The sequence below is a fragment of the Lagopus muta genome, chromosome 18, assembly GCF_023343835.1.
Source record: "Lagopus muta isolate bLagMut1 chromosome 18, bLagMut1 primary, whole genome shotgun sequence".
Classification (NCBI taxonomy): domain Eukaryota; kingdom Metazoa; phylum Chordata; class Aves; order Galliformes; family Phasianidae; genus Lagopus; species Lagopus muta.
This window is the reverse complement of record NC_064450.1, coordinates 10,678,615-10,704,862: the sequence shown is the minus strand read 5'-3', so window position 1 is coordinate 10,704,862 and position 26,248 is coordinate 10,678,615. Positions and strand designations below refer to the sequence as shown.

At 39.8% G+C, this 26,248-nt stretch overlaps 1 protein-coding gene across 7 annotated transcripts in view; it reads left to right on the top strand.

Annotated features, from left to right (window-relative positions):
- Window positions 1-26,248, top strand: part of GRB2 (growth factor receptor bound protein 2) — a 47,619-nt gene that overhangs the window by 16,970 nt on the left and 4,401 nt on the right. For 6 of the 7 annotated variants that reach the window (XM_048965124.1, XM_048965126.1, XM_048965121.1 and 3 more), the window contains 3 exons: window positions 10,913-11,008; window positions 18,288-18,385; window positions 23,104-23,226. In XM_048965124.1, the coding sequence (XP_048821081.1) occupies window positions 10,922-11,008; window positions 18,288-18,385; window positions 23,104-23,226 (308 nt within the window). In that variant the 5' untranslated portion in view covers window positions 10,913-10,921. The remainder of the gene's footprint in view (window positions 1-10,912; window positions 11,009-18,287; window positions 18,386-23,103; window positions 23,227-26,248) is intronic. The other variant, XM_048965127.1, reaches the window with a different exon arrangement.

Sequence of the window (26,248 nt, the reverse complement as noted above, 5' to 3'; positions counted from 1 at the left end):
ATGAGAATTAATTTTGCTTGAGTTTTTCCTGTGTGTACACTGCTTCGTGTTTCTTCTGGTCTGTGGTGCTGAATTGCAGGTTTGACAGCAGAACAGAGATAAAGCATTAGCAGAACTGAGGGCAGGTGTTGTAGCCATCTGCACAAAGGATTGTGGACTTTGGATGAATTCTTAGCCTGTGCTTATTTCTGTCTGTCAAGGGTACGATGCTTTGGTGTTCAAGCTAGCTCCTATGAAGGTGGTGATTAAGAAGATGCGTGGTAAAGGATATTCCCCTTCTCCCCACCTGTCCCTGCTCCCTTCATTCAGTAGTGTTGGGAAAGGCGCTAACTAAGGGTGAAGGTGAGACTTCTGAATTTGATGTTTAGGTACAAAGGAGAGTAAAGAGTACTGTTCTTCTGAACACTAACATTTATGAACTAGAAATTGAACTTGTGTGTAATAATCCATTTTACCAGAGCACTAGTGAAAAGTGGCACTAGGTTTCAGTGCTTTTTTTCTTCCTGCCTTCATCTGTTAGGAAAGCTGCCTTCAGTCTATGCCATTTCCAGTTTTCTCTTAAAAGTTCAAAATGCAGATGAGTAGTGAATTGTATGCGTTCTGCATTTCTACACAGAGCAGCAAACTGATACTGCTGCACTTTGATGCACAGGATCTTATCTGCAGCTTTGTCCTGCAGCAGTTTTCATTCTTTCATTTCCTTTGCTGGCTCTGCAGTGGCAATTACCAAACATTCGCTTCCAAGCTGGGCTAGCATCACTGACTAGAATATAGACAAGGAAATAAAAATGTGTTTTACATACTTCAGATTTTTGGAGAAAAGAAAGGCAGGAAGATACTTCCTGTGGCTTTTCTCATTACCTACAGTGTAGGAAACACTGTATAAATTTATTCCTTTCAAATATATGTATCTTTTTAGAGAAACATCACTGCCAATCTCCATCTGTCACGCCTCAAGCTGCGTTCCGTTGGTCAGGATCTAGGCAATTTTCTGCTGAATATGTAAATGCTGATAGTGAGCGATGTATGCATAACTTAAAATCATCTTGTGGCACCTCACAAGGGTAGGTGTTAAAGTGGAGCAGAAAAATGGCTATGAAACAGCCTGTATGTGTTGGAGCCTGAGCTTGTTCTCATGTATTATATGCCTGATTGGTGCCACTGTCTGACAACTTGAGTGAGAATTGCTTTAACAAACTTTAAAAGGTGTTGTTCATGGTGGCTTGTGCTGAGCACGTGGGATTGTAAGCTAAGCTCTAATAACACAAAAAATGAACTGACAATCTCCACAACTGTTCATTTTTAGGATGTTTACTATATTCCTGAAATGCAGATGCTACTCTACAGTACTTCCTGATTAGTTACTAGATGAATATGAGATTTGCATTTTAAATTGAGTTCATAATTTTCCTAAGCTTATTTTTATCTTTGTGCTAAAATAGTGTTTTTCTCTAGATATTAAATAAAAGCCTGTTTTAAAAATATCTTGAAGAGCCTAGGAAGCTTTATTTTTCCTCCCCCTCTTAAGAAACGATTGCTTGTTTGTATTTCTGTACCTGATCTTGAATCTTTTTCTTTCCAATTGTTTGTGTTCATGAAAGCAGAAAGGCAAGTCCTGTTACTGAAGATGTGTCAAAACAGTTCTCTTCCCATTCCACAGGGGCAAGTGAGGATAGTGATTGGAATTAGGTAAAAGACAGATATTTCTGTCTAGAAGGTAGATTTTCTTTTGATTCAACTAAGCTGTAGTTACATTACTACTCTAAAACCTCATATTTAAATATGTTGTCTCTGGAATTTATACTTTCTGCATTGAGCCAACCTACTTCTTGCTCTAACTTATATTAAATCTCTATGGGTTTACACGTGGAAAAATAAAATGGTGCTGTATTTATGCAAAATTGCTTCCCTTGGGACGAAAGGGGGAATTCTTCATGAGTATGAGCCAGCAAGTTCCGCTAAGCATAGCAGCCCTGCTAGTGAAGAAGACTTGTGGTCTAAGCAGTCAGCCCTCTAGTTTGTGAGAAATTGGCACTAAATTAAAAATAAAAAAAAAAAAGTAAACCTTGCTGATCTTGAATAAATTTTTCCATTGCAAACCCTTGTATGCAGTCAATTGGAGTATCACGTGCTTCTGTTATCTTCAACTATTTCAGTGTAAGTATGAAACTGTTTTTTACTATTTGATCTGGTTCTCGGTTTCTGCTGTTAATAGTAAATCACAATCTGCTTGGAAAGCTGTGTGTTTGATTTTCCAGGTTCAAGTGACTTTATTTCAGCATAGTAGGGAGGATTTTAAGCTGTAGAAGTATGCACCTTTCTCTACTTCTGGAAGATCTGCCGGTTTTTCTAAAGGGTTTTTTCTGAACTCCTGTGTCGCTCTAAAACTTGTAGTTCTGATATTTAATACTACTTGAGGGTGTAACTAATGAGGGAAACTTCCAAGTAAATTGTATTTTAAAAAAAAAAAAGGGGGGGGGGAGGTGAAAGTTTGACCTGCAGTTGTAGGGGAAGGGAAAAAATGAATGCAAGGAGCAAAAATATATTCAAGACAAATACACTGAACACTTTTAAAAGGATTTAAAATATTTTTCCTGACCCTGCCGTCAAACTGTACTTCAAGTTTGGAAGATGAGTATCAGCTCGACAAACATACCTTACTGAGGCAGTATCAGGAAAACCTGTTGTGTATATCTTTCATAGATAAATTTCATGTATTTTGTGGTAATTTGGTACCTTGCATGCCTTCCAAGAATTGTTTGCTAAAGGTGTATTTGCCCCTGGGAGGAATAAAGTGTAGGCCGTGATAGTGTTGAGGCTCTCTTCTGACCTCAGGAATGGAGGAAGCAGAAGGTACTTGTTTTCTCCTTGCCTTCATTTCTGTCCTCTTTTCTTAAACCTGGTTTTTCAAAAGCTAATCCATGAGCTTGTCTGTTTTGACAGTTTATACCCAAGTACTTTAACTCTTCTAGCATCAGGCTAGATGCTAAGACAACTGTCTTACTCTTGAGCAGCAAATGTTGCATTCCTTGGATTCTTCCTGAAAACTGTCTTTAAGATTAGGAGTGTGACTTCATCTCTGCCAGGATTGAGGGATGAAGACTGTTGTGACTTACCTAGGAATATCCAGATTGAAACCAGCCACTCTCTTCACAGGCTGCAGAAAGATCCAGCTGAGACAACCCAACTGATGGCAGTTGTCTCAGCTTTCCTACCTTCTGTACCTTCCTTTACAGCCTGTTGTATTTGTAAATACTGCAAGCTATTTCCCGTGTTCTGTTTAGTTAAGATGAAAAAGAAGAACACGCATAAAAAGAGGCTTATGATGTTTCTGTAAACTTCTTTGAGTTTTCTTTTTCTTGACAACTTTGTTTAATTCCACCCATCTCCTATCTGAATTACAAACGTGTGATAGTGCTGTAAGACTAGATAGACTATAAATGATATCTGCATTGTGAATAAAAAGTCCCTTGTAAAGCTTACTTGTTTAGAAGAGAGATTATTTTTGACTTTGCAAAAAGCTGGAGGGGTTAAATATACAGCAACATGTTGATAAAACAGATAATGTATAGTACGGTCAACTACTGAAATCTACCCATGGGAGACTGAAGAAAATTGCAGATTACCTTTCTGTAAAAGTGTGCACCACACAAGGATGTAGTTCTAGGTCCTTCAGGGTTCTTTGAAGTCCCCACAAAGCAAAAACATTCGCACTAATTTTTAAAGTTTGCTTTTTGCTGGATGTAGCTGCTTTTATGTAGGACTGAAGTGAAAATGAGAAGCCTGGCCATACCTAATGTTGCAAAACTGCATTTCTCTCTTGGTCCCAGTCTGCAAAGTTCCTTATTTAATAATGGCGGCCGAGAGGATTGGGAGTGCTGAAGGAAAGGATGGGCCAACAGTCGAAATGGTGGTGCCTTTATGTCCTAACACAGAGAATGAGAAACTTTTCAGGTAGGAGTGTGCTTGGATTTAGCAGGTTTTTTCAGTTCAAGTACAGGCAGATTTAAGCTGACTTATTATATGATCTTCATGTCATGTTGCCAGCTACCTATGCTAGTCAGCTTTCTCCTGTTTGTTGCCACAGGTAGTATGAAATTTATTATACTTTTAGAGAGGATTCTACTTCAGACTTTCTACTGTGGAAGTAAATTCTGGCTTTCCATTTTAGACAGACTCTTTGTTTTTTCTTTCATCAACCCCATCCTGAGACACTGAGGAATTTTCTTATATTGTTGATGAGAGCATTTGTGGAGATGAGGAGCAGAAAACCTGAGATTCTTTATTTGAATGAAACAATCCCTGCAAAACCTAGAAAAGCTGGAGTCTTCTCAAGGCTTGTGCCTTGCAACTGTTCCAGTTCATCTCAATGGTTCATTTGTCTTCTGCATGGAGCTATGTTTTCTGTCTTGCCAGTGATTAAATGGGAGGTCTGAGGTGAAGACTGCCTTTTGCTTTTATTGCTTTGCCAGAAAAGCCCAGTTTCCAAACAGCTGCTTGAAGATGAACTTAATTGGATAGCTTTGTGGTCAGGAAGGTTTTATGACTACATACTAACAATATTGTTGCAAACCATCAGGGACCAACTGATGTCTGGGGTGGTGCAAGATATAGATGTATTTAATATCTTTAGAGAATACCTGATCCTGGCTTTTGAAAATGTCAGCAAGACAGATTTCTTGTATTGGAGTCCTGGGAAACCTTTATTTATGTGAAAGTGTCAACATGGTGAATTCATAGAACTGGAAGACTTTGAAGGTATCCACATTAATGAATAGTTCAAACACCTGTTTTGTTACATAGGAATGACCGATTCCTATTCAGGGCCCTGTGGGGAGTTTCTTGTGGTAAAGGCATTGGTCTGATCAGGATCTCCCAGCAGGGGGGAGTTCCAGTGCCTTAGCTTTTACTGAGAAACGTAATGGAGATATTATGCTACCATAACATACTTGGGAGCTTAAAATTAGCCTGTGGTCAAATAATATACCCTAGGGTGTCAGTGACTTGCATTATGATATTCCTTCCAAGTTATTGCAACAGAGCCATAATGACTTCTATTCTTGTTTTTAATTTGTTCTTGACCTGGAACTGTTCTACTAATTAGAGATTCTAATTAGGAGATGGTCTTATCTCTGGTCTTTTCCATGAAGAACTTGGTGCCTCAGCTGTCTTAGGATTCTGGAGCAAGGTGCTTACTACTTTTGGTATGTAACATGATTAGCATTAGTATCTGCATTATTCAAGGACAGTCTTTGATTTTATTTTTTTAACTCATAATGCAGGAAAGTAACAGTAGACCTTTTTTGTAAAGCTCTGTGGTTTTAGTAGTATGATATTTTTAAAGGTGGAAGGGGTAGAAGGCGTGTGCCAGGAATTCCAGTTCTATGTTCCTGTGATATTACAGTTCATACTGCTTTCTAAACTTAAAAAAAAAAAAAAAAAAAAAAAAAAAAAACCACCCTATATTAGTGCACTGTTTTTACTTCTTAATCCTGAGTGACTTTGGACAAGTGTTTTTCCCAAGCTGTTTGGTAGTGAGATCCAATGACTACTGTGAGTTCAGTCTTTTAAGAAATACAAAGGTTTTTTACATTTAAATGTTTAATTTGCCTTGTATGGAGCAAATAATGCATTCATTAATGCTATCTTATTAGCTATCTTATTAGCCTTGAACTTGAAGAGGAACTTAATAACATGAGAAATTTTTGAAGGTGTCACTTCAACATCCTAGCGTGCTTTTCTTTCTTTTTATGCCCCTTCCCTTGCGTGTAATTCAGAAGATTGCTTTCAGTAACCAAGCACAGCTGTGGTATTGGCTCTTTCCTAAGGCAGAAGCTGAGTCAAACTTGTTTTAGAGTTCTTTGGTCTTGCACTTTTCTAGATTAAGTCAGAGTAGAAACACTGTTTTGATGCTGAAACGAGCATGTATTGTGTACCGTTAAATGACTCTCACTGCATGGCTGGTCAAGCTTCTTGAGCGGAGGAGCTTCTGGTGTTTCTGCATTTTGCCATTCATAAGGGCTTCTGACATTTGGTGTTATCTTCATTGTGGGGATAGATGTAGACCAGTCGCAATAATGATTCTTGCTTTAGGGGGGCAATCCGTATTATTTATCATTATTTCCTTGTTAATGCTCCGGGCATCCCTCTTTCCAACTCTTCATCGCTAAGGATCAGTTCTTTTTTCAGTCTAGTGAGGATGTATATTTTTACAGGCTTTGAAGTAGGATGTAGTTTTTTTTCTTTTTTTCAAAAGGCTGAACTTTCCAGTTGTGCCAGAAGTAATTGAGCTGTTTGTTTAAATTGAGGCCATTGTAATTCTGAATTTTGTTATTCCAACTCTGTGAGTATAGAATCGGGGATGTTTCATTCAGTTGTGCAATTGGTTTTCCAGAAATTGAATCGTAATCCAGTGGTAAATTTGGAGAAGAAAAAAAAAAAGAAATTAGTCTTGGAGTAAATCAACACCTTTAGCCACAGTGCAGGCTAAATCTAAATGTAACTGAAAGATTTCAGAGATATAATAGAAATTCCAGTCTGAAAGCAATCGTACATCATAAAATTTATTGTAAATTAAAGATCAACATTAGATGTTGGTACACCCAAATTAGTCTCTATTTTTGTAGAATGTTATGCATTTACCCTAGAGAAGTTTATGTATGTGAAGGACTCGAATCGCTGTGAAAGTCCTGAAGATTTGTGCTGAAAAGGATAGTGGATTTGGCATCTTTGTGAAAGCTGAGGTTGATTGTGGATCAGTTTATTGTGCATCCTCAATCGTTTTATTAGAAAAACAAACTGTGTTGAGAAAACCGATACACAACTTGTATGCCTCAGGATCCAATAGCTAAGAAAACCCAGAAGCGAAGGGCTTATATCTCAAACGAGTTCGTTTAGGCACTGTGTAGATTTACAGAGGCAACTGAGCATGACCAGTCAGAACGGTTTGTTATTGGCTTCCAAAATTGGTATAAACACTCTGAAAACAACAAAAACAAGAATTGTGATCAGATTTATTTTCACGAAGGTTTAGTTGCAAAATCCAACGAATTCCAGTTTTTTTGGTGAAACATCCTCGCTTTGTTGACTGTTCTTTTTTTTTTTTAAAAGTTATTTGTTCCCACCATGCCCAGAAGTTTGACTTTAGAGTGTACCTACTGGTTTTGGATAGTGAGTTTTCTAGTGCATGTTATTTGAAATTGTTATCTTGTTATCCTAGGAAGATCTGACCAGGTGGAAATAACCAAAGTTGAATGAAAACTCTTTGGTCTGTCAGAACAATCTTAGGTGGTTGAAGTGGCTTGGAAGTGTCGGTGACAACGGGCTGTTTGAGCTGGCCTTAAACTTCATGTTATTAGTGCTATACCGTAGTGCGTAAAGCAGACCAAAAACAGATGAGAGTGGTAACCCTTCATTGGGAGGTAGGCACACAGTATACATTTCTTGGCTTTTAAAAGCAGCCCTCTAAGAACAGTTCTCCATCACTGGGTGTGTTTAGTCTCCTCTTTTGCTCCCTCATTCAGTGTTGTGTGCAGGTGTCAGTATCACTGATGCTGATACAATGTTGTACAATGAAACTACACCTCATCTCACTTGATACAGTTTTATGAGGTTGGAGATGCTCTGTGAAATGTTTCAAGTGAGTATAATGCTCTAGAGCTGATGTGAGCTCCCTTCATTTTGCTTAGTTTGATATGCTGCGCTTTTTGATGCATTGTTGCGCATTCGTGAAGGTTTGCAAGATCTGTGTGCTTACGTTATGCAAATATGACAGGAATGAGTCAGATGATATTCAGTGCTGTGTTCTGAAACTGTTTGCAAATGTCTTCCTCTTGCATGTGCGTGTCCCCTTAAAGAGGAAATCTGAGCAGCTTTGCAGGGACTGGATAACAGGAAAAGTTCTCTTACACGTTGTGCTTCTCTGAAGATCAGCCAGACCAAGTACCTGTGCGTTTCCTCTGCAGCTAAAGATGTTGCTAAACATAACTCGGTAAAATAAGATTCTGCTATAAAAATCAAAAATCTGCTAGATGAAAGTTGTCACTCTGCAGCTGATAGATCTCTTTTCTGATGGATATAATTGTGGCTCCTTATTGGTAAATCAGTTATCTTCTAGGTGCCCCAAATATGTTTTTTATATGTTGGAAAACTGAGTTCTTATGTCCTGCTAAGCCAAAATATAACTGTATGCACTGAAATTGTCTTTCTTTGTACAGGGAGAGCTATAGCCTAATTTATTTTCTTTGTTTTTTTTCAGTCAATGTTAATCTATAATTGAATTTATAGTCAATTTCTGAAGGTGTCTCATCTTAAGCAAGGGTTGTTTATAACTGTGGTTGGGTTAAGATTCTGATAGAAAGCGAAAAACTAGCCCTGCTGGAAGGCTGCAGTTCCCTATTGTCAATATGACTTGTTTTTATGCCTACAAGATTGTCTGAGCAGCCTGGTGGAACTGATGTGAATTGGGTCTCTTGAGTCAGGGGATCATCCCCTAATGGAAGTGCCTTTTAAGTGATTTTTGCAGATCATTTTATCTTCCCCACAAAGGAGAGTTTAACTTAACATATAAAATGCACAGATGAGAGTTTGAGGTAGCAAGTCATGCGGAAGTGCAAGTGGAGTTTGGGTGATAGAAGGAGCTTTGTGTGAATACCAAGTTATTAACTGTGGTTGTATTTGTTTCATAGAATTGTGAGGGCTGCAGGAGTTTGAACAGGCTTCTTGTGGTCTGAGTTAAGGAATACTGTAAAATTATTTGCTAAAAGCAGATATGTGCAAAATACTTATGTCTTATGAGAGTTATGAGAGTAATTAGTCTAAACTGGAAGATGAACCTGCTTGGTAAGAGATGGAATCCTGTGGTGCATTTTTTTTTTTTAAAGTTTTTCACAGGAGCTTTTATAGATTACCCTTCTGTTCAATTTCACATCAAAACTCAAAGGTGTTTTGTGGCAGGCTTTGATTTAGAGAGCCTAGGGCTTTTGCTGATCTACACAGCAGAGCTCTCTTTTCCTAGGAGGAAAGTTGGTACCTGTTAGCTGCTTGAAAAGTGTTTTTTCCATCTATCTCATAACCACCAGTCTGAATGTAATTCCTTGGGTGATTTCCTGCTTGCTTTTCCTTAAATGTTGTTTAATTTCAAGGCATATTCCTGACCTGGAATAGAGCTAAAGTATTACACACTTAGCTCACACATGTTTCCCTCTTGCCAATTCTTGGCCATTCCAGAGGTAGCTGGATAGTGGCTGCTGTAACTCAGCTATCTTGTACATTTGAGGATATTTCATGCTTCCCTGTGTATGTTCAAATCCTAAAAAGAGTTGAGGCATCACTGCATGTTGGATCTATTAATTAGTACATTTAAGTTACATTTATTAACAAATTATATTTATTAATAAATAAAAATCAAGAATCAAAAATAAATCATATTAATACATTAAAATTGTCCCTTCCCTGTAACTGCTTTGTCCAACTACTTGCAGATGCAAATTGTTATCCTAGCAGCGTTTATCTGCCTTACAATATAAGTCAATAAGCAGTCTTGTGATGCGCGGTCCTGGAATCCTTGTTTGTTTGTTTGTTTTTCAAATGGTTGACTCTTCACTAGCAGTGTTTATAACTAAAAAGTATGTCTAGAAGTGGAATTGGCTGGAGTCTCAGTAAGTTGGTCTTTGTCTGTAATGTTCTGCAACATATTAAAATTACTTTGACTTTTTCTGTATTATGTAGTGTGAATTTGGAGGTGCTCCTTTCTGCCTTCCAATATGCTATGTTGAAGTTGTTAAATAGGTACAAATCTTGCAAAATATTGACTTATGCTGTGGTGAACCTTGAAAAGTTGCGTATTATAGGAAATTGGCCTCCTGTTATCTGATTTCACGCTTTTTCCATCTGTCTCAATATGAAGAGATTAGGGTTGATCCAAGCTATTTGTGTGATGCAGCTTATGGTGATCTTATTATCCTGATCTCATTGCGTTTGGTCTCTAGATTTGAGGTCCTGATTTTAACCCTTCAACAGTTGCAGAAAATTTAGTGAAAAAGTAGTTGAGATTAAATATGTCATTGCAAAATAATAAAGTTCTCAAAGATTTTGGGTTTTTTGTCTGTACAGACTAGCTAAAATGATGAATAAATAAACTCTTAAGTTTATAAAGGATGAAATTCTACCTATATATAACAAATTAGTATCTCCTTATTTCAGTTATACGAAAATTAATGCTGGAAAGTGCGTAGCCATATATTTTAAATGAAGGGGAGACAACTGAATGGGAGCATAGCATTCCCTGGCTTTTCAGTATATACCGCTCATTTTTTCCTATCATTACTGGAGGAGGGTCAGCCTTGATTTTGAATTGTTGACTTTCTGTTTCTTGATAAAAGGTCTCTTCTGCACTGGGATAATACATTTTGCTGAGAGTGCTAGTGCAGATATCTTCAGGTAGACTGAAAATTAGGAAGACTCCAAAAGGTCTGTCTGAAACTTGCAAAGGAAGCTTTTCTGCACAGCTTCAGACACCAGTTATGGAATACATGTTACTGCTTCTTCAGGCCTTCTTCAGGAAACAAAAGGGAAGCAAAATGAGTGAGCTTAAACAGGTGTTTTATCCACTCTGCTAAGCTTGAAGGGAAAGCTAGAATCAACCTCTCTTTTCAGAGGGCCTGGAATTCATAGCATTCATGTTAGCAGCAGATTCAGGAATAGTAACCAGGAGACCTTAGTCTGAACTCTACGTAAAACCGGTTTTCTCAAAATTGTAGTTTTATTTAGATGCTAAACGCAAGATATATTCTGTTCTTTAGGTACAAATGGCCTTATGTGCACTTGGGTTATTTTAGGAGTGTTTGTGGATTGTGCAAACATAGCAGGATCTTACTCAGAATTCAGGTCTGTTTTCTTTCTTTGCTAAAAGGAGTAGAGGATGACAGGAGAGCTCTCTAGGCCTCAGAACATTGCCTGTTCTTCTGTGTGCTTCACAGGGGATTCCTCTCTTGGGACACTGCTACAGGTGAATGTAACAGTGCAAATCTGTTCACTTCTTAAACAAAACTCAATAAGAAAGAACACTCATATGCAAGCAAATGACCATCCCCGCTATACCTGAGTTAACTAATCTGTATGAGACAACAGAAAACTGACAAAATACAGTGTTCTTCAATGCCTCCAGATTAAATGTGGATTAAAATGGGGTGTTTTATCTTCTGTTTCAGTAATAACATCCTGAGCTGGTTATAAAAGGCTGCTGGTCCTGGTCTTTTGTTGCTCTAAGCTACTGCTAGGGAAAAACAACACTTCCCTTCTTTTTAAGAATGTGTTCTTGTGAATCCTGTAGCATTCTGCTCTGTGCAAGCGCAAGCCAAGCTGTGGAGCTTAGGCTGTGGTAATGACCTTTCTTTATTTGTGCATTATATTTTGATTAAGTACTGAAATGGGACTGCTTTCACTGCAGTGTCCAAATGTTGACAGTTAAGCAGTAATTCTTAGGTGATCCACTTTGTAAGAGATAGCATTCAGTTAAGCACCATAAAAGTTACTGAACACAATGTGAATCTTGTGTCTGAGAGTCTATGCTGCCACTGAGATACCTGGGGGTCTCCTGGCTAACTGAAGCCCAATTAAATTGCTAGCTGTATAACAAGTTTTACATCTTTCAACCTTCCTCATGAAAGTACGCAGTTTTGTGATATCTGTAGCTTAACCTTTATACAGGTGGCAGTAGTGAGAGAGACTAACGCAAGGGGAGAGCTCAGTAATCAGCCTTTGCAAAGAGTGTAGGCAGAGTAATATAATTTGTAGTTAAATTGCTGTGTTGTGCTACCAGGAATTTTCTATGTTGAAGGAGGCATTATTGAAAGTAACTGTGGTGAAGTTCCCTGAGCGTTGCAGACTTTTTCTGGGACCTTCATCAAGTATTTTGGAAGCCACCTCAGTACACCTTAAAACACTGTGTTTTTTTTTTTTGTTGTTTGCCATGCCATGTAATCCTAAAAAGTTGGGCTGCTGAGAAAAAGAATTGTTGTCTAGGTTGTTCTAAGGAATTTATTGTAACTGATGGAAGAATGGAAGGCTTCTGCCAGAAAGGTAGTAGTAGTGTAAGACTTGCAAGGCCTGAGAGGCAGGGTAAGTTTGTGCTGACTTCTGTCCTTGTGGCTAAACCTGTTTGTGCCTCAGTAAACTTAAATGCCTCAGGTATTCTTGTGCACAAAAAATTGAGATTGTTTTGAAGTGAAAGCTCAAATGCAAATTTCTAGCAATGTTCTCGTCTTTGGATTTTGCTTTGTTACAACATACTTTTCTCTGTACTGTACTTGCCAGCCGGTGTTACTCAATTTCTTTGACCACTGTACTTGTGTATCTCCATCTGGTCTTTTGCATGGTGAAATTAAATTTTTGGAATTTGAATTTTATGCTCTTTTTGTGCCTTTAAAATGATAAAGGGAGGATAAACATTCCTATAGTGATGACAAGGGAATTTGAGTGAAGGTGAGAATAAAAACCTATATCCACTGACGGGTAATTCCATTATATTGTGATCTACGCACCTGATTTAATTATTGTATGGTAACACTTGATAGTTGACTGCTGTTTAAAAATGGCTGGTAATGCTTGTTCTGGGTATTAAGTATTTTCACAGCTGCTTCTACCTGCCAGAGAGCAGGTGTTCAGAGTCTAAAGCGGTCATGTCAGAGGATGGTGCTTCAGATTTTAATCTGAAAATTGTAGATATTCTCGTTATGAGATTATGATAAAACTTACTTAAGGAAAAGCCTTAAATATTTTAGTAGTTTTAAGTTCCCGAACTAGTTGCATTCACCTGCTTGATTGATCTTTTTGCATCAAATGTTTGAAGTTGAAATGAACCGTAATTTGTGTCATGAAGAATAAACGAAGGAGAAAAAAAAAGGAAAGATTCTGATTTGCCTTGGCCTGAATTATAATGCCATTTTGACACGCAGATTACCTTAGGTTTCTGATGATGCCATTCCCTAATCAAGGCCTTCATGTCAGTGGTGTCAAGCAGCTGGAGTGAGGGGAACTCGCTTGTTCAGGGCACTTTCTGCAGTACTGGGGTAATGCAGGGAAGGGATGCAGTTTACTAGGCAGTGTCCTGGGCCATTTTTTTTATATTACATGAAGAGATTAATTTGAATACCTTGCAATGCCATTGCAGCAAGTTTGGGGAAGGAATAAGCTATAGAAGGGACTGCTGAACTCACCAGGTGTTGCCAGCCCATAAGCAGTGGGATCCTGCTTGTGATGTGGCTGGCTTGTATCCTTTCTCTTGGAGTAGAAAAGGAGCTGTGTTTTTTTTTGTTTTTTTTTTTCTGGAATGAAAAGCTGTGTCAAAGCACTTGGAAAGAGGGTGAGAACCGGCAATCCTGGAGCCTCCAGTGCAGCTCAGTGTCACGACTCAATTAACTGACCTCCCAGTCACTGTTCTACCCTGAGTTGAGTAATTTCTGAATGTAAAATTTTTGGTTTCAGCATTGCTGGCTTTGAATTGCTTTTTAAATTTTAACTCCTGTTGTGGTAGGGATGTTGTGTTTTCCTTGGGTTCCTGAGACTTATGAGTGTTTTCAGTATTCTGCATTGTTTTCTTTGCCGTGGTGTCAGTGGAACTTTGCTCAGGAAGAAAACCGTATTGGCAGCTAACAGTGTTGTATGATAGCAGCTGTAGTTGCTTTCTGTTTCAGTTAGCACCTCACAGTTCAGGGGAAAGGGATGGGAGTTCAGCCAAAAGGCAGAGCTCTTCCTGAACAGGTTTCTTGGATTTTGTTGCCCCAAAACCCAAGCATTCTGGTGAATTTGGCTAACTTTGCAAGCCTGTAAATACATCCGAGGGCTTATGTTTAGTTTTATGTTTGCAAACGGGAGTCAGCCCAAGAGCTGAGAATGACAGGTCTGCTTGTTGTGTTCTGGTTTAGAACGTGCGTGCATGAAGATTGCTTGGCTTTGAGAATGTCAAGGCTAGTGTGCAATGGTTCATCAAGATGACAAAGCTATGCACAGGAATATTTGCTGAGTATGGGATCAAAAACTGCGGGTTCTTTGTGTGAGCAGTTTTGACTGAAGCTTCACGATTGCCTTGTTGTGGGGCTCTTCTGTGGTGCCATTTCTCCATTTCCATGGGAACAGACGTGTTCTTGTTGATAAGAGTTCTGTTATCAAGCTAGGAAATTGGCAGGCAGCAGTTGAACCACTGTTACTGTAAAGCTGGGCTGAATACAGACTGAGGACATCACATGGCAGTATGTGTTCAAATGTAATGGGTAAAAATATTCTTCCTTCTTCCTCTTCCTTGGTGCACATGGAGAGGAAGAGTCACTCTGCTACAGGCTTGATTGGATCTACAGCAGGTATAGGAACTGGCTGCAGAGAACTGCTTTGTTTTGGCCTTCACAAAGAGCAGCAATTTGTAACAGTTAATAAGATAAAAATAGGAGTTTGTGCCGTTTTAGGTTCTTTTTTTTTTTTTTTTTTTACAGACTCTGAAGGTTATTTGATTTGGAATAATCTCTGCTTAATTTTGTTGCTTAATTTATCTGCATTCAGTTATATGTGGGGGAGTTCTTGGAGCAAAATTCAGTGATATATACAATGCTTTATCTACATTTTATAGCTTTGGGAAGTCTAGAAAAATCTTATGATAGTTTAAGGATATTTGTCTTAGAGGTGTAGATCTGTTTTTTAAGTATATCCAAATAAGAAATTGCAATCCTGATAATTATCTGGAAATCTGGAAGCCAGCTGAAGATTTGGGACAGATGACCTGACTGGATGCTTAAAATATTTTGCAACAAAATGGCTTAATTACTTAAGATCTGTTCTGTCATTTCTGTGGGTTTAAGAATAAAAGAAAAATGAGAGCAATTTTAGATGCAAACATCTAGGCTGGATGCCCCTGTGCAAAGATTTATGTGCTCTTGTCTTACTGCTTAATTGCATTTCTGCAGTGGATGGTAGTGGTGCAACTCTGGAAGCTGAAATTTTGACTCTTTTGTAGCTGTCATAGCAATAGTAAGAAATTGGTAGCAGCCATCACAATTGCTGCCTCCTGACTGCACAGTTGTCATGGCTTTAAGGTACTGCAGTGCAAGTCACTTCTGCTCAACTAAGTGTTGGGAGCAGTCCAAGGGATGCTTATTTTTAAATGCTGTCAGAACAAATGATTTTTGTAGATATCTGTGTTCTGGAGGTGACTTCTCTAAGTGAGATTTGAACATAGACCTTTCTAGAGAAATATAGTAAGTTCTGTATGGCTAAAATTACTAAGGAATGGGCAACCAGTTATGGAGATATGTCGGTCTTGAGTGAAGCAGCAAGAAGTCCTTGGAGCAAAGCAAGCTCCAAGTGGAGGGGAGCTGTAGAGGATTTATCACCGTAGTGAAAGCCTCCTGAAAAGGTGGTGTGGGGATATGTGTAGGCAGTTTGTCTTACTATGCCTTTCATCCTGCTGTTCTTTTGTTTTATCACAAAACATGTAACATACCAGTGAGGGAGCACTGCAGAGGCATTTGGTTGGAGGGCAAGCATTAATGAGTACCACAAGCCTGATGTGATTTGGCTCCTCCAAATCTATTAGTGTATCTTAAGAGCCAGATAAAACTCAAATTCTTTAGAATTTTGGTATCTTTGATTCCTGCTGCTAAAAGCGCAGATATGTGGTAATATCCTGCATATGCAACTGCAGGATATTTTTAAAGAGCTGACTGCCATATCCCTTTACTGCACTGTAATAATGGTAATGGAATGGGTTTGTGATATGCAATCTTACAATGAGTTTGGTCTGTGCTGTCTTTGATAAACATTGCATAAGAAAGAACATCAAAATATGTTGTATTTGTGTTATTTTGTACAATGACTACAATGATGGCTCCTAGGACATATAATACCAAACTTCTGATCATACAAGCTATGTGCCAAAATCTTTGTATCACAGAATGGCTTGGGTTGGAAAGGACCTCAAGGATCATCCAGTTCCAAACCCCCCGCCAGAGGCGGGGTTGCCAGCTGCTGGATCAAGCAGTAGATCAGGTTGCCTAGGCCCCATCCAGCCCGGCCTTGAGCACCTCCAGGGATGGGGCACCCACAATATCTCTGGGCAACCTGTTCCAGCACCTCACCACCTTCTCAGTGAAAAACTTTCTCCTCTAAATCTCCCCTCCTTTATTTGAAAACCATTTCCACTTGCCCTATCGCTACACATGTGAAAAGTTGATATCACTCCTGTTTATAATCTCCCTTTAGATATTGGAAGGCCATAAAGATGTCTTTCTGCACCCTTCTCTTCTCCAGACTGAACAAGCCCAGCTCGCTCAGCCTGTCTTCACAGGAGAGGTGCTCCAGCGCTCTGATCATACTCATGGCTCTCCACTGGACCCTTTCTAAAAGCTCCACATCTTTCCTGTGTTGGGGGTCCCAGATCTGGACCCAGTAATCCAGATGGTGCCTCACAGGGGCAGAGAGTAAGGGGGACGATCACCTCCCTTGTCCTGGCCACTGCTCTTCTGATGCAGCCCTGTTTGTATGACCAAGCTGAGGATCAGGGCTTCAACCTCTGTTTCCTCAGCCTCTATACAATTCACTTTTTTTTTTTTTTACGTATCTGTTTTACAGTTCCATGTTCCCTGCTTAGTATCGCAGAGTTACCTATTGCTGTCATCTACATGCACTTTGTATTCTGGAATTGCATTGGTTTCTGCACAAAAATCTGCCTTGCAGTTGAGATGCACAGTAATTGTAATTTCTTGCTGATAGACAAGTTAGCAGACATCAGCTGATATGTATTAGTTCTCCACGTGCAAGCCTTTACTTCAGAGTCTGTAACATAGCCATCCTTGAACTCCTTGTGACCTGTGGTCAAATTATCCTTGTTAAATGACTGAGTTGTAATGCTTATAAATAAATGGGAACTTGAAGTAGTAACTGCACAAAAGATGGTTTAAGTATATATATATATGTGTGTGTGTGTGTGTATATATATGTGTGTGTGTGTGTGTGTGTGTATATATATATATATATGTATATGTATGTATGATATATATGTATATATATATATATATATTAAAAAAAAACCTGGAGTCTCCTTTTCAACTGAAAATTCTGAACTGGATCATAAAGATGCATATCTTTTCCTCATCTGAAGTTGTCTGGATGTGACACAGCTGTGCTCCTTATCTCATGCAATTGCTGGCACTTGGGGGCGTGCATCTTGTGTGGCTGAGAGTTGAGAAAGTCAGATGAATGATTATTATCTACTGTAATTCTCTGTGGTGTTTCAAGTTCTGTTCTTTTTGCTTCACTGAGTTTAATTTCAGTAGCTGATCAGTTTGTTGGTTTTTGTAGATCAGGCAATCAGTATTGAAGCAGGTTTGTGTATTAGTATCATGTTCTTGTTCAGATTTCTTTAAAAAAAAAAAAAGCAGTAGAAATTGATATGGAGTTTAACTTTCTGAAACACTTGCATCAGCTATAAGCATTTTAAGGCAAATTTTGTCTACTTTTCCTTTTTCCCTTGTGTTATCCTCCCAAGGAAGAGGAAAAAAAAAAATTGCTTATGAAGGTGTTTTTGGTACTTATCTTCACTGTATCTGTGTACTCTGTGATCTCTGGAGCTGCATTCATGTTGGCTTTCTCTACATTTCCTCATCTCCCCATGTTCAAGCAGTGCTAATCATATGATGCTTTTTTGATTTCAAGCTAGAAGTATTTTTTTAAACTCAGATCTAGTTTTTTGTTGGTTCATGTTAGAGAGAAAAAGATGACATCAAAAAGCTGAGGAGGAATGAAAATGCTGGGTGAAAAAAATATTGTTGTGGTGTTCAGTTTTGAAACAGTGTAGGGAAGTGAGCAGAATCTACATGTTTGTTTCCAAACCCAAATCAAATTCTTCTGGGCAGAGGTAATTTCAACTGTGGTGTGTTTTTTTCTTAGAGTCTAATGTTCCTTTATTTAAGAGGCTATTTTCAGACTGCGTGCCTGCCTTGTCTGTTGCACTATACCACTTGGCAGAAGCAACAAAACTTCTAGAGAAAGTATGATTTGAAATACTGACTTGCGTATTAAAGCATGGAGTTTGGACTATTTTAAATTACTGATCCACCTTGTTGTTCTGAAGGTTGGTAAAATGCAGTGGAGCAGGATGGCCTACAGCATGTTTTTAAGGGCTCATCTTACGTGAGCAATCTTTGAAACACAAATAGAAAGAATAAGCTAGTATATCTTCGTCTGTTTTGCTGTAACTTGAAATGTGGTAAGCTTATTTTTTCATTTTTTGTTTCCTTCAGGTTTTGAATGAAGAATGTGATCAGAATTGGTACAAGGCAGAACTCAATGGAAAAGATGGCTTCATTCCCAAGAACTATATAGAAATGAAGCCACATCCGTAAGTAGAGCTCTGGTGATAGTTCCTGTGAGTTTGGTGGATTTTAAGCATAATTCAACTTTTTCTGAAGACATTTAAACTGCTGATGGCATCTGGATCATGTTAGCTTTGTATGTCAGCAATGCCAGAGGTGTTTGTTAGTGCATTAACAACCTGGGGAGGTTATGCAGAAGTTTACATAGTGTCATGTTTACTGAGCAGTAATGCAGATCTCTCTAAGTAGTCCAGCAGGGAATACAAAAACAAACTGCAGCCACATGTAAGAAGGAGAATGTTCCTTTTCTTAGGCTGGTATCAGTGTTGTGGGAAGGAGGTGAGTACTTTTCAAGAGAATTTATAAGGAAAGTAACTGGAAATGCTTTTAAATGTTAGTCCTGTCCGAGGATCTGAGACTTAAATCCTCCAGCTCCATTTCTTGTATTAAACAGTGTTCATTTTTGCTTGTATTCTGTAAATCTTCCAATTTTCTTTTTAACTGCTAGCAGATGAGACTGAAAGGGAAATATAGCATATCATAGTCACCTGCTGGATCACCTGGATTTCATAGGGTTAATCCAAATCTCATGTTAATTAACAAAGAGAATGTGTAAGTATATATAGGTACTGATAATCAGTGGACAGCTATAGGAAACTCTGAGCAGGGAGGCTGCCTATGAAGGCTCAGCTGTGCCATTCAGGGGATAGGGCTACCTTTTTGCTTATAAGGGGGCAGGGCAAGAACTTCTGTTTATGAAATGGCCTGGATCAGGCTTGTGGTGTGTCCAAGTCTGTATTCTTCATCAACTGCTTATAAAGATATTGCTGAAATCTTACTCTGCAAAAATTGTAACTTATGTGGAAGAAAGAAGCCAAGCTAAAATGGTTGTGTTAAGTGAAGCCGAAAGAATTGTTGAGCTGCTGATTGAAAGGAGTCTGAATGTGGTATGAACTTTGCATTGTACCAGTTGACAGATCTCCCTCTTGCAGTGCAGTATCAGAAGTAATAGCTGCGTTTGGTTTTGCAGTGCTAACTGGATGAGCTACGTTACAAAGCTAGTTGGAGGTGAGTGTTAGAAAGGATTATCAAAGTTTGGCCATTTAGAAAGGAAGCTCTCGGAATGTCAGTTTCTTGGATATGCTGTGTTTTTTATTTTCTGAACCATTCTGTAGCAAAGATCAACGTGTGCGGAACATTTCTGGTGCTTTGTGTTCATGTCTGTAATTGGGCAGTAGTTCTTCAAAATTACTTTCTTTGACCTGTGGAGTTTTCTTTCTCTAAATCTTTTTATGTTTAAAAATCAGTCTTTGCTGCTGTGTGAGTGACTGATGTTGCAATGAAGTCATAAAACTGCAGTAGAGTTTTATGGGTTGTGGAAGATCTCTTAATCTTCCTACTTCAGCTAAGAAGTGTTGGAAGCAGTAGGCAGAAAATTTTATATTGTTGATTATGTTACTTTCATTAATCAAATAATAGTTATACTTGATAACAATCCAGCACAATTGAGGGGGAAACTAGTGTGTGTTTTTGAGGCTTCAAGAGGATTAATAGGTTCTGTTGAGTTCTTCCAGATTTTATTTCTATTTTACAGAGATGAGTGAGGTTTTGGGTTGTTTTTTTTTTTTAAGCTGGGGCTTTCATTTACAAGTAGTATGTGAGTAACTGATAGTTATTTGAGAACAGAATTAAAACACTTGGTAAACAAACTGTGGCAGGATATCTAAAATCATAAGATAAAGTTTGCTTTATGTAACATTTGGCAAAGGTGAAATTCAGGGCTTTCTTGTCTTGACAACTGTGCCAAAATCCTGGAAAAAAAATACTACATTGGAACTCTGAAAGACCTTCACGTAATGATTTCTCTTGGGTAATTTTGGAGGCAGTACAGTGCAGTAAGACAGGTAATGTTCCTCTGCTGGCTCTGCCACAATCTTGGGTACCAAGAGCCTTATCGAATACTGCAGTCTTTTTCTAGCTTTAGAGATTGTTGTTATTTTGAGAGGGAGACCGTGATTTCATAAAAGCTTTAACTTCTCTTAAGAAGGAAGCTTCAAAACTATCACTGAAACAGAGACCATTTTTTTGCTGTACCAAAACCTACCCTGTGAGAAGCAGTACCTGGTGTAGGGAACCTGCTTTGGCAGGGGGTTGGACTCGATCTCTGGAGGTCCCTTCCAACCCCTACAATTCTGTGATTCTGTGAAACCTTTTAAGTGGAGCTGTTTAGTACTACTCTCTGACTTCAATCATCTGTGTGGTTAAAGGCTGTGGTAAGTGCACCCCTCCTGTGTGATCCATTACTTAGAACTGAAAGTTATGCTTTTTGGTTCTGAAGATAGTTCTGTTTTTCCCACATCATGTGACCTACTGCTCAGCCCTTGTTTGCCTTTAAGCTTGGGTTAGTCTGGAAACACAAATGTAAATTGGGATGAGAATCCTGTGACCACAGGATGTTAGTGGGCACTAATGATTTAGTTGCCTGATGTAGGTTCACTCTTGGTGCTGTACGGGTGGTCAGCCTATGGCTGACTTATGTGCAGCTGTCAAGTTCTGATTTGACTTCCATGCTGCAGCTGTTTCATGTGACTGTTTATGTGAAAGCTGTCAGATTGTCCTGACAGAAGGAGAAGACAAAAAAAAAAATAGACTACTAAAACAAGTTTTTTCAGCATCTTTTTTAGAGCTCAATTACACACCCAACTCAACAGTCATCTTATAATGAAACAGAGACCTTGAGGGAACTTTCCTCACTTGTTCTCAATCTTGTTTCTACAACTTGATGTCTCTGAATAAACCTGAAGGTGAGCTCCTGGTGTTTCCCTTCTGTTTTGCAAAAGCTGAAATTCTTTTTTTTTTTTTTAAGGTTTCAGTGTGATAGAAGTGACTCTACCACATCTCTGGGCAGCCCATTCCAGCACCTGACCACTCTCCTGGAGAAGTAGTATTTCCTAATGTCAAATCTGAATCTCCCCTGGTGCAACTTGAGGCTGTTGCCTCTTGTCCTATTGATAGTTACATGTAAGAAGAGACCCCGCTCCCACCTCACCACAACTTCCCTTTAAGTAGTTGTAGAGAGCAGTAACCTCACCGCTGATTGTGTTCTCCAAACTAGTCCCAGCACTCTCAGCTGTTCCTCATAAGGCCTGCAGTCCACACCCCTCACCAGCTTTGTTGCCCTTCTCTGGATGTGTTCCAGGTCCTCGATGTCTTTAACGTAGTGGTAGGTCCAAAACTGAGTTCAGTACTCAAGGTGCAGCCACACCAGTGATGATCACTTTCCTGCTACTGCTGGCTGTGCTACTTCTGATAAAAGCAAGGATGCCATTGGCCTTCTTGGCCACCTGGGCACCATGATTGCTCTTATTCAGCCAGATGTTGACCAGATAACCCCAGGTCTGTTTCCTCTGCATGGTCTTCCAGCTACTCTGCCCTGAGCCTGTAGCATTGCCTGGTTGTGGCCAAAGTGTAGGACTCGGTGCGTGATCTTGTTGAACTTCGTCTCATTGGCCTCAGCCCAGTTATCCAGTCTGTCCAGATCACTCTGTAGGACCTTCTTATCCCTAGGCAGATGAACACTTCCTGCCAACTCGGTGTCATCTGCAATGACTAAGGCACGAGTGGCTTCTCCTTAGGAGGCCTAAGTAATAAAGGAGTGTGTGTAATTTCTCCCCGGTGATTATTTTTGAGCAATAATAGTGAAACAAATGCTTTTGTATCATACTCTTCCCTCGTGTAACTAGTGATAGGATTAGAGAGAACGGCCTCAAGTTGTGCCAGGGGAGATTCAGGCTGGATGTTAGGAAATACTGCTTTTCTGGAAAAAGTGGTTAGGTGCTGGAACAGGCTGCCCAGGGAGGTGGTGGAGTCACTGACCCTGGAGGTGTTCAAGGAGTGTTTGGATGTGCTGAGAGCCATAGTTTAGTGAGAGCTATTGGCGATAAGTGGATGGCTGGACCTGGGTGATCGTGTAGGTTTCTTTCAACCTTGGTGATTCTGTGATTCTATGGAGAGGTAAAGTACTGACTAGCCCCAAATGCATGGGCTTTTTCATATCTAAATTGATGGCATCATACAGTTCAGGCAATTAAAATTTTGTGCGTTTGTGTCTAGACATGAGACGTTATCCTTTAGTTACAGAGAAAATGTTAGGAGTTGAGTTTCTTGCCCGAGCTAGGCATTAATGTTTGTCCTTAGGTTATGGGGTCTGGTTACTAAGATCCAACGAAGACCATTAACAGACAGTTTAACTTTGTCCTAGACTGTAGCCAGCTCCCAGAATGGTCTTAGTCTCACAAAGTAGGACTTTGCTGTGAATCAGCTGTGGATGTTAGTTTTTGTGACGTTGCATATGTTAATCATATATAGGTAGAGTATGATGCAAAACTGATAACAACGCACCATATTTTGAGCAGACTGTTTTTTTTTTTATCCTTCTGAAAATAAATCCTTTAAATTAAGGATTTCACTCTTAGCAGCACATTTCTGCTTCCCTAAATTAGATGAAATAGGGCTGTTGTGAGTATGTGCTCATCAAGTCATGGTAGCTTCGTTGCTAGGACAAAATGTGAAAAGCTACATAGTTTGGTAGCCTGTAGTAGATTTACAATGAAATACATCCAGTTCAGTCATTTCTGCTAGGAATCATTTCACCTCAGTGTGTTTACCTGTGTCGGGCTCTTCCGTAAGACAGTTCAACTTCTTAACTTTCTCTGTTGTTTCCTTTTCCTTGCTTACTCCACAGGTGGTTTTTTGGAAAAATTCCCCGGGCAAAGGCTGAAGAGATGCTAGGCAAACAGAGACATGATGGTGCCTTCCTTATCAGGGAGAGTGAGAGTGCTCCTGGGGACTTCTCTCTCTCGGTCAAGTAAGTAGTGCCCTGAAACAATTGTGTGGAAATCACTTGACACTCATCTTGACTCCTGGATAAGTGATCATCGATACTGAGGAGCAGCAATAATCCAGATAGCATACCTATTCTTCCAGTGATATGTGGTTTTTGTCCTTATTAAAGAGGAAGTACAAATATACTCTGTTCTGTAATGAGCCTACATGGCTGAGTTGGTGGTGTGTTGCTGTCTGACTTAGGTGTTTTCAGACACTATTTGTTAATTTGTGGATCCTGTGCCTCCTCGTTTCAACTATGAACTGCCTAAAATGTGCAATTTCCCTTCCGTCCTTCTTTGTTCCTCTTCCATAGCATAAGTCATTACTCTTTCCTCTATCTTTGGGTAGTACACTTTCAAATATTTTTCATGACTGCTTGACACATCCTTTGGGGATATTTGTGTTACCCAGTACTGGGACATGGAGCTATGAAAACAAATTATTTTCCATTTCTCTCAAATGCATTCACAGAATCACAGAATCACCTGGGTTGGAAGGGACCCCAAGGATCATGTAGTTCCAACCCCCCTGCCTAGCAGGGCCACCAAACATACACATTCAGATCAGGTTGCCCAGGACCCCGTCCAACCTGGCCTTAAACACGTCCAAGGACGGGGCATCCACAACCTCCCTGGGCAGCCCGTTCCAGGGCCTAACCGCTCTCCTAGTAAAGAACTTCCCCCTAACATCCAACCTAAATCTTCCCTCCTTCAACTTAAAACCATTTCCCCTAGTCCTGCTGTTGTCAGCCCTTTTGAAGAGTTTACTCCCCTCCTGGGTGTAGGTTCCCTTCAGGTACTGATAGGCTGCAATGAGGTCACCCCGCAGCCTTCTATTCTCCAGGCTGAACAAGCCCAACTCCCTCAGCCTGTCCTCATAGGGGAGGTGCTCCAGCCCCCTGATCATCTTAGTCGCCCTCCTCTGGACCCTTTCCAAAACTTCTATGTCTTTCTTGTACTGAGGGCTCCACACCTGGACACAGTACTCCAGATGGGGCCTCACAAGAGCCGAGTAGAGAGGGACAATCACCTCCCTGTCCCTGCTGGCCACCCCTCTCCTGATGGAGCCCAGGATCCCATTTGCCTTTCGAGCTGCCAGAGCGCACTGCTGGCTCATGTTCAGTCTCTCGTCCATCAGGACCCCCAGGTCCTTCTCTGCCGAGCTGCTCTCAAGGACCGCTCCTCCCAGCCTGTACAGGTGCCTGGGGTTCTTGTACAGGCATTCTCTTAACAGGGAATTTCAGTCTAGTAACAGTGAAGTAGAGAGGAACAGTTCTCATCCTTGTATAACCTTTCTAGAAGTGCTGGCTCTTAATCAGCAGCAATTCCTGGTAGTTAGCATGTGAGCCTTGTCTACCTATCTCACAGCTCGGTATAAGCCACTATAAATAGAGGTATTAGAAACTTGGAAGACTATGGGATGTAAGGTAGCATAGGAGGGAAGGAATTCTGTCCTCAGTAGCTGATTTTTTTTGTCCTTCTTAACTTTCTATAGCTTTCTCCTTTCCTTCCAGAAATGAACAGGATTTTCTTTAGAATCTTATATTGATTATTCATGCACAGTTCCGTGTTTGCTGTATTTTTGGCTCATCTTTGGTCTGTACCAAGATTTTGTCATCCCGTACAGCAGCCTTAATTATTGCCAACAAAATTGAATTAAAACTACTCATTTTAGAGAGGTGTTTATACTTCAGCTGGGTACAATAATCTGAGCTGGAATATGAGATACGTAAGGGAGCTCCATTGCAGGAACTGCTTTCCTTCATGAAACTTAAGGTTTTTAAATGTAGCCCTGCCTGCTTTGTTAGCTTAGTGTTGCCACCTGGTGGTAGTATGTTGCTTTTTTTCTGGTGGATTAATTTGGAAAAAGCATTCTTCCACTCACCCCTGAACAGTGATTTTTTTTTTTAATTTGAGATGATGACAGTCTCTCAGGTTGAAGAGGAGACAGCAAAGGCAGTACTCATTGACCGTTTCATGTTAGCTTTGTAGCCTGTTAGCTGTGTAGCCTGTGTAGACTGTGTCTGCACTCTAAACTGAGGTATGGAAGCTCTTGATGCCAAGTGGGGAATGTACTCCCTGCCAGTTTTCAGTGTTTTTGTTTCAGACTAAAGTAAAAATTCTAATATGTTGTTCGTCTGGAAAATCCTCATAGCCCTCTTTGGAGTTGCACTTTATGTAGAATAAAATAGTTGAAAAAGTAACTTCAATTGAATGCCATCACTTGTCAGACAAATAGAAGTGGGGAAATCTGTCTGTTTTGCAAGGCATCCTTTTTCATAAGTCATGAGTCCAAGCTTTGGGACAATCCTGCCCCACTTGTGGCACTTCCTTTCCCAGCACTTTCCCACTGTTGGGACTGGTGCCTTTGTATTGAAATGGTACCGTGTGAGTGAGAGACTGGGATTATGCGAAGTACAGGTCCATAGTAAGAGTAGTGTGAACCTAAGCTGGCTTGTTTCCTGTGTTTGAAAAGCTGAACTGAAGCATGTGTAGCGTGGGTGGGCACTGTGGTGTGCCTACCTTACTGTGACCTCACACCTCACATGTAGTCCATGGCCTTTGAGTATTCAGTGCATAGGCTTCAGCAACTCTGACTGCATACATGAATCAAGAAGTGCCTGTGTTTTAACACTAGCAGTGTAGTGATACACTGATGCAGTTATCATTGTGCACATAGCCTTGGAGTGTTGTAACACCAGAAATCCTTGACTAAACCACCTCAAATTTGTGCAGCTTCAGAGCGGTTTGAAAAGCTGGTTTTAAACTGAAGCTCTACTATTAAGAAGAGTGCATGTGAAGCTTGCAGAATTTTTTTCAAAATAAATTCAGTATTTGAATTCTGTCTCTGGTTTCTGATTTCTGTAATATACAATTGCCAGACAGTTTTCAAATATCATCTTCACAGCAACTGGTTGATACCTGCATTATCGTTGTCACCAACTATGTCCTGAATAATCTTTTTGTTGTAAAGTCTCAGCTCTAGAAGAGTGCTCGGTGACT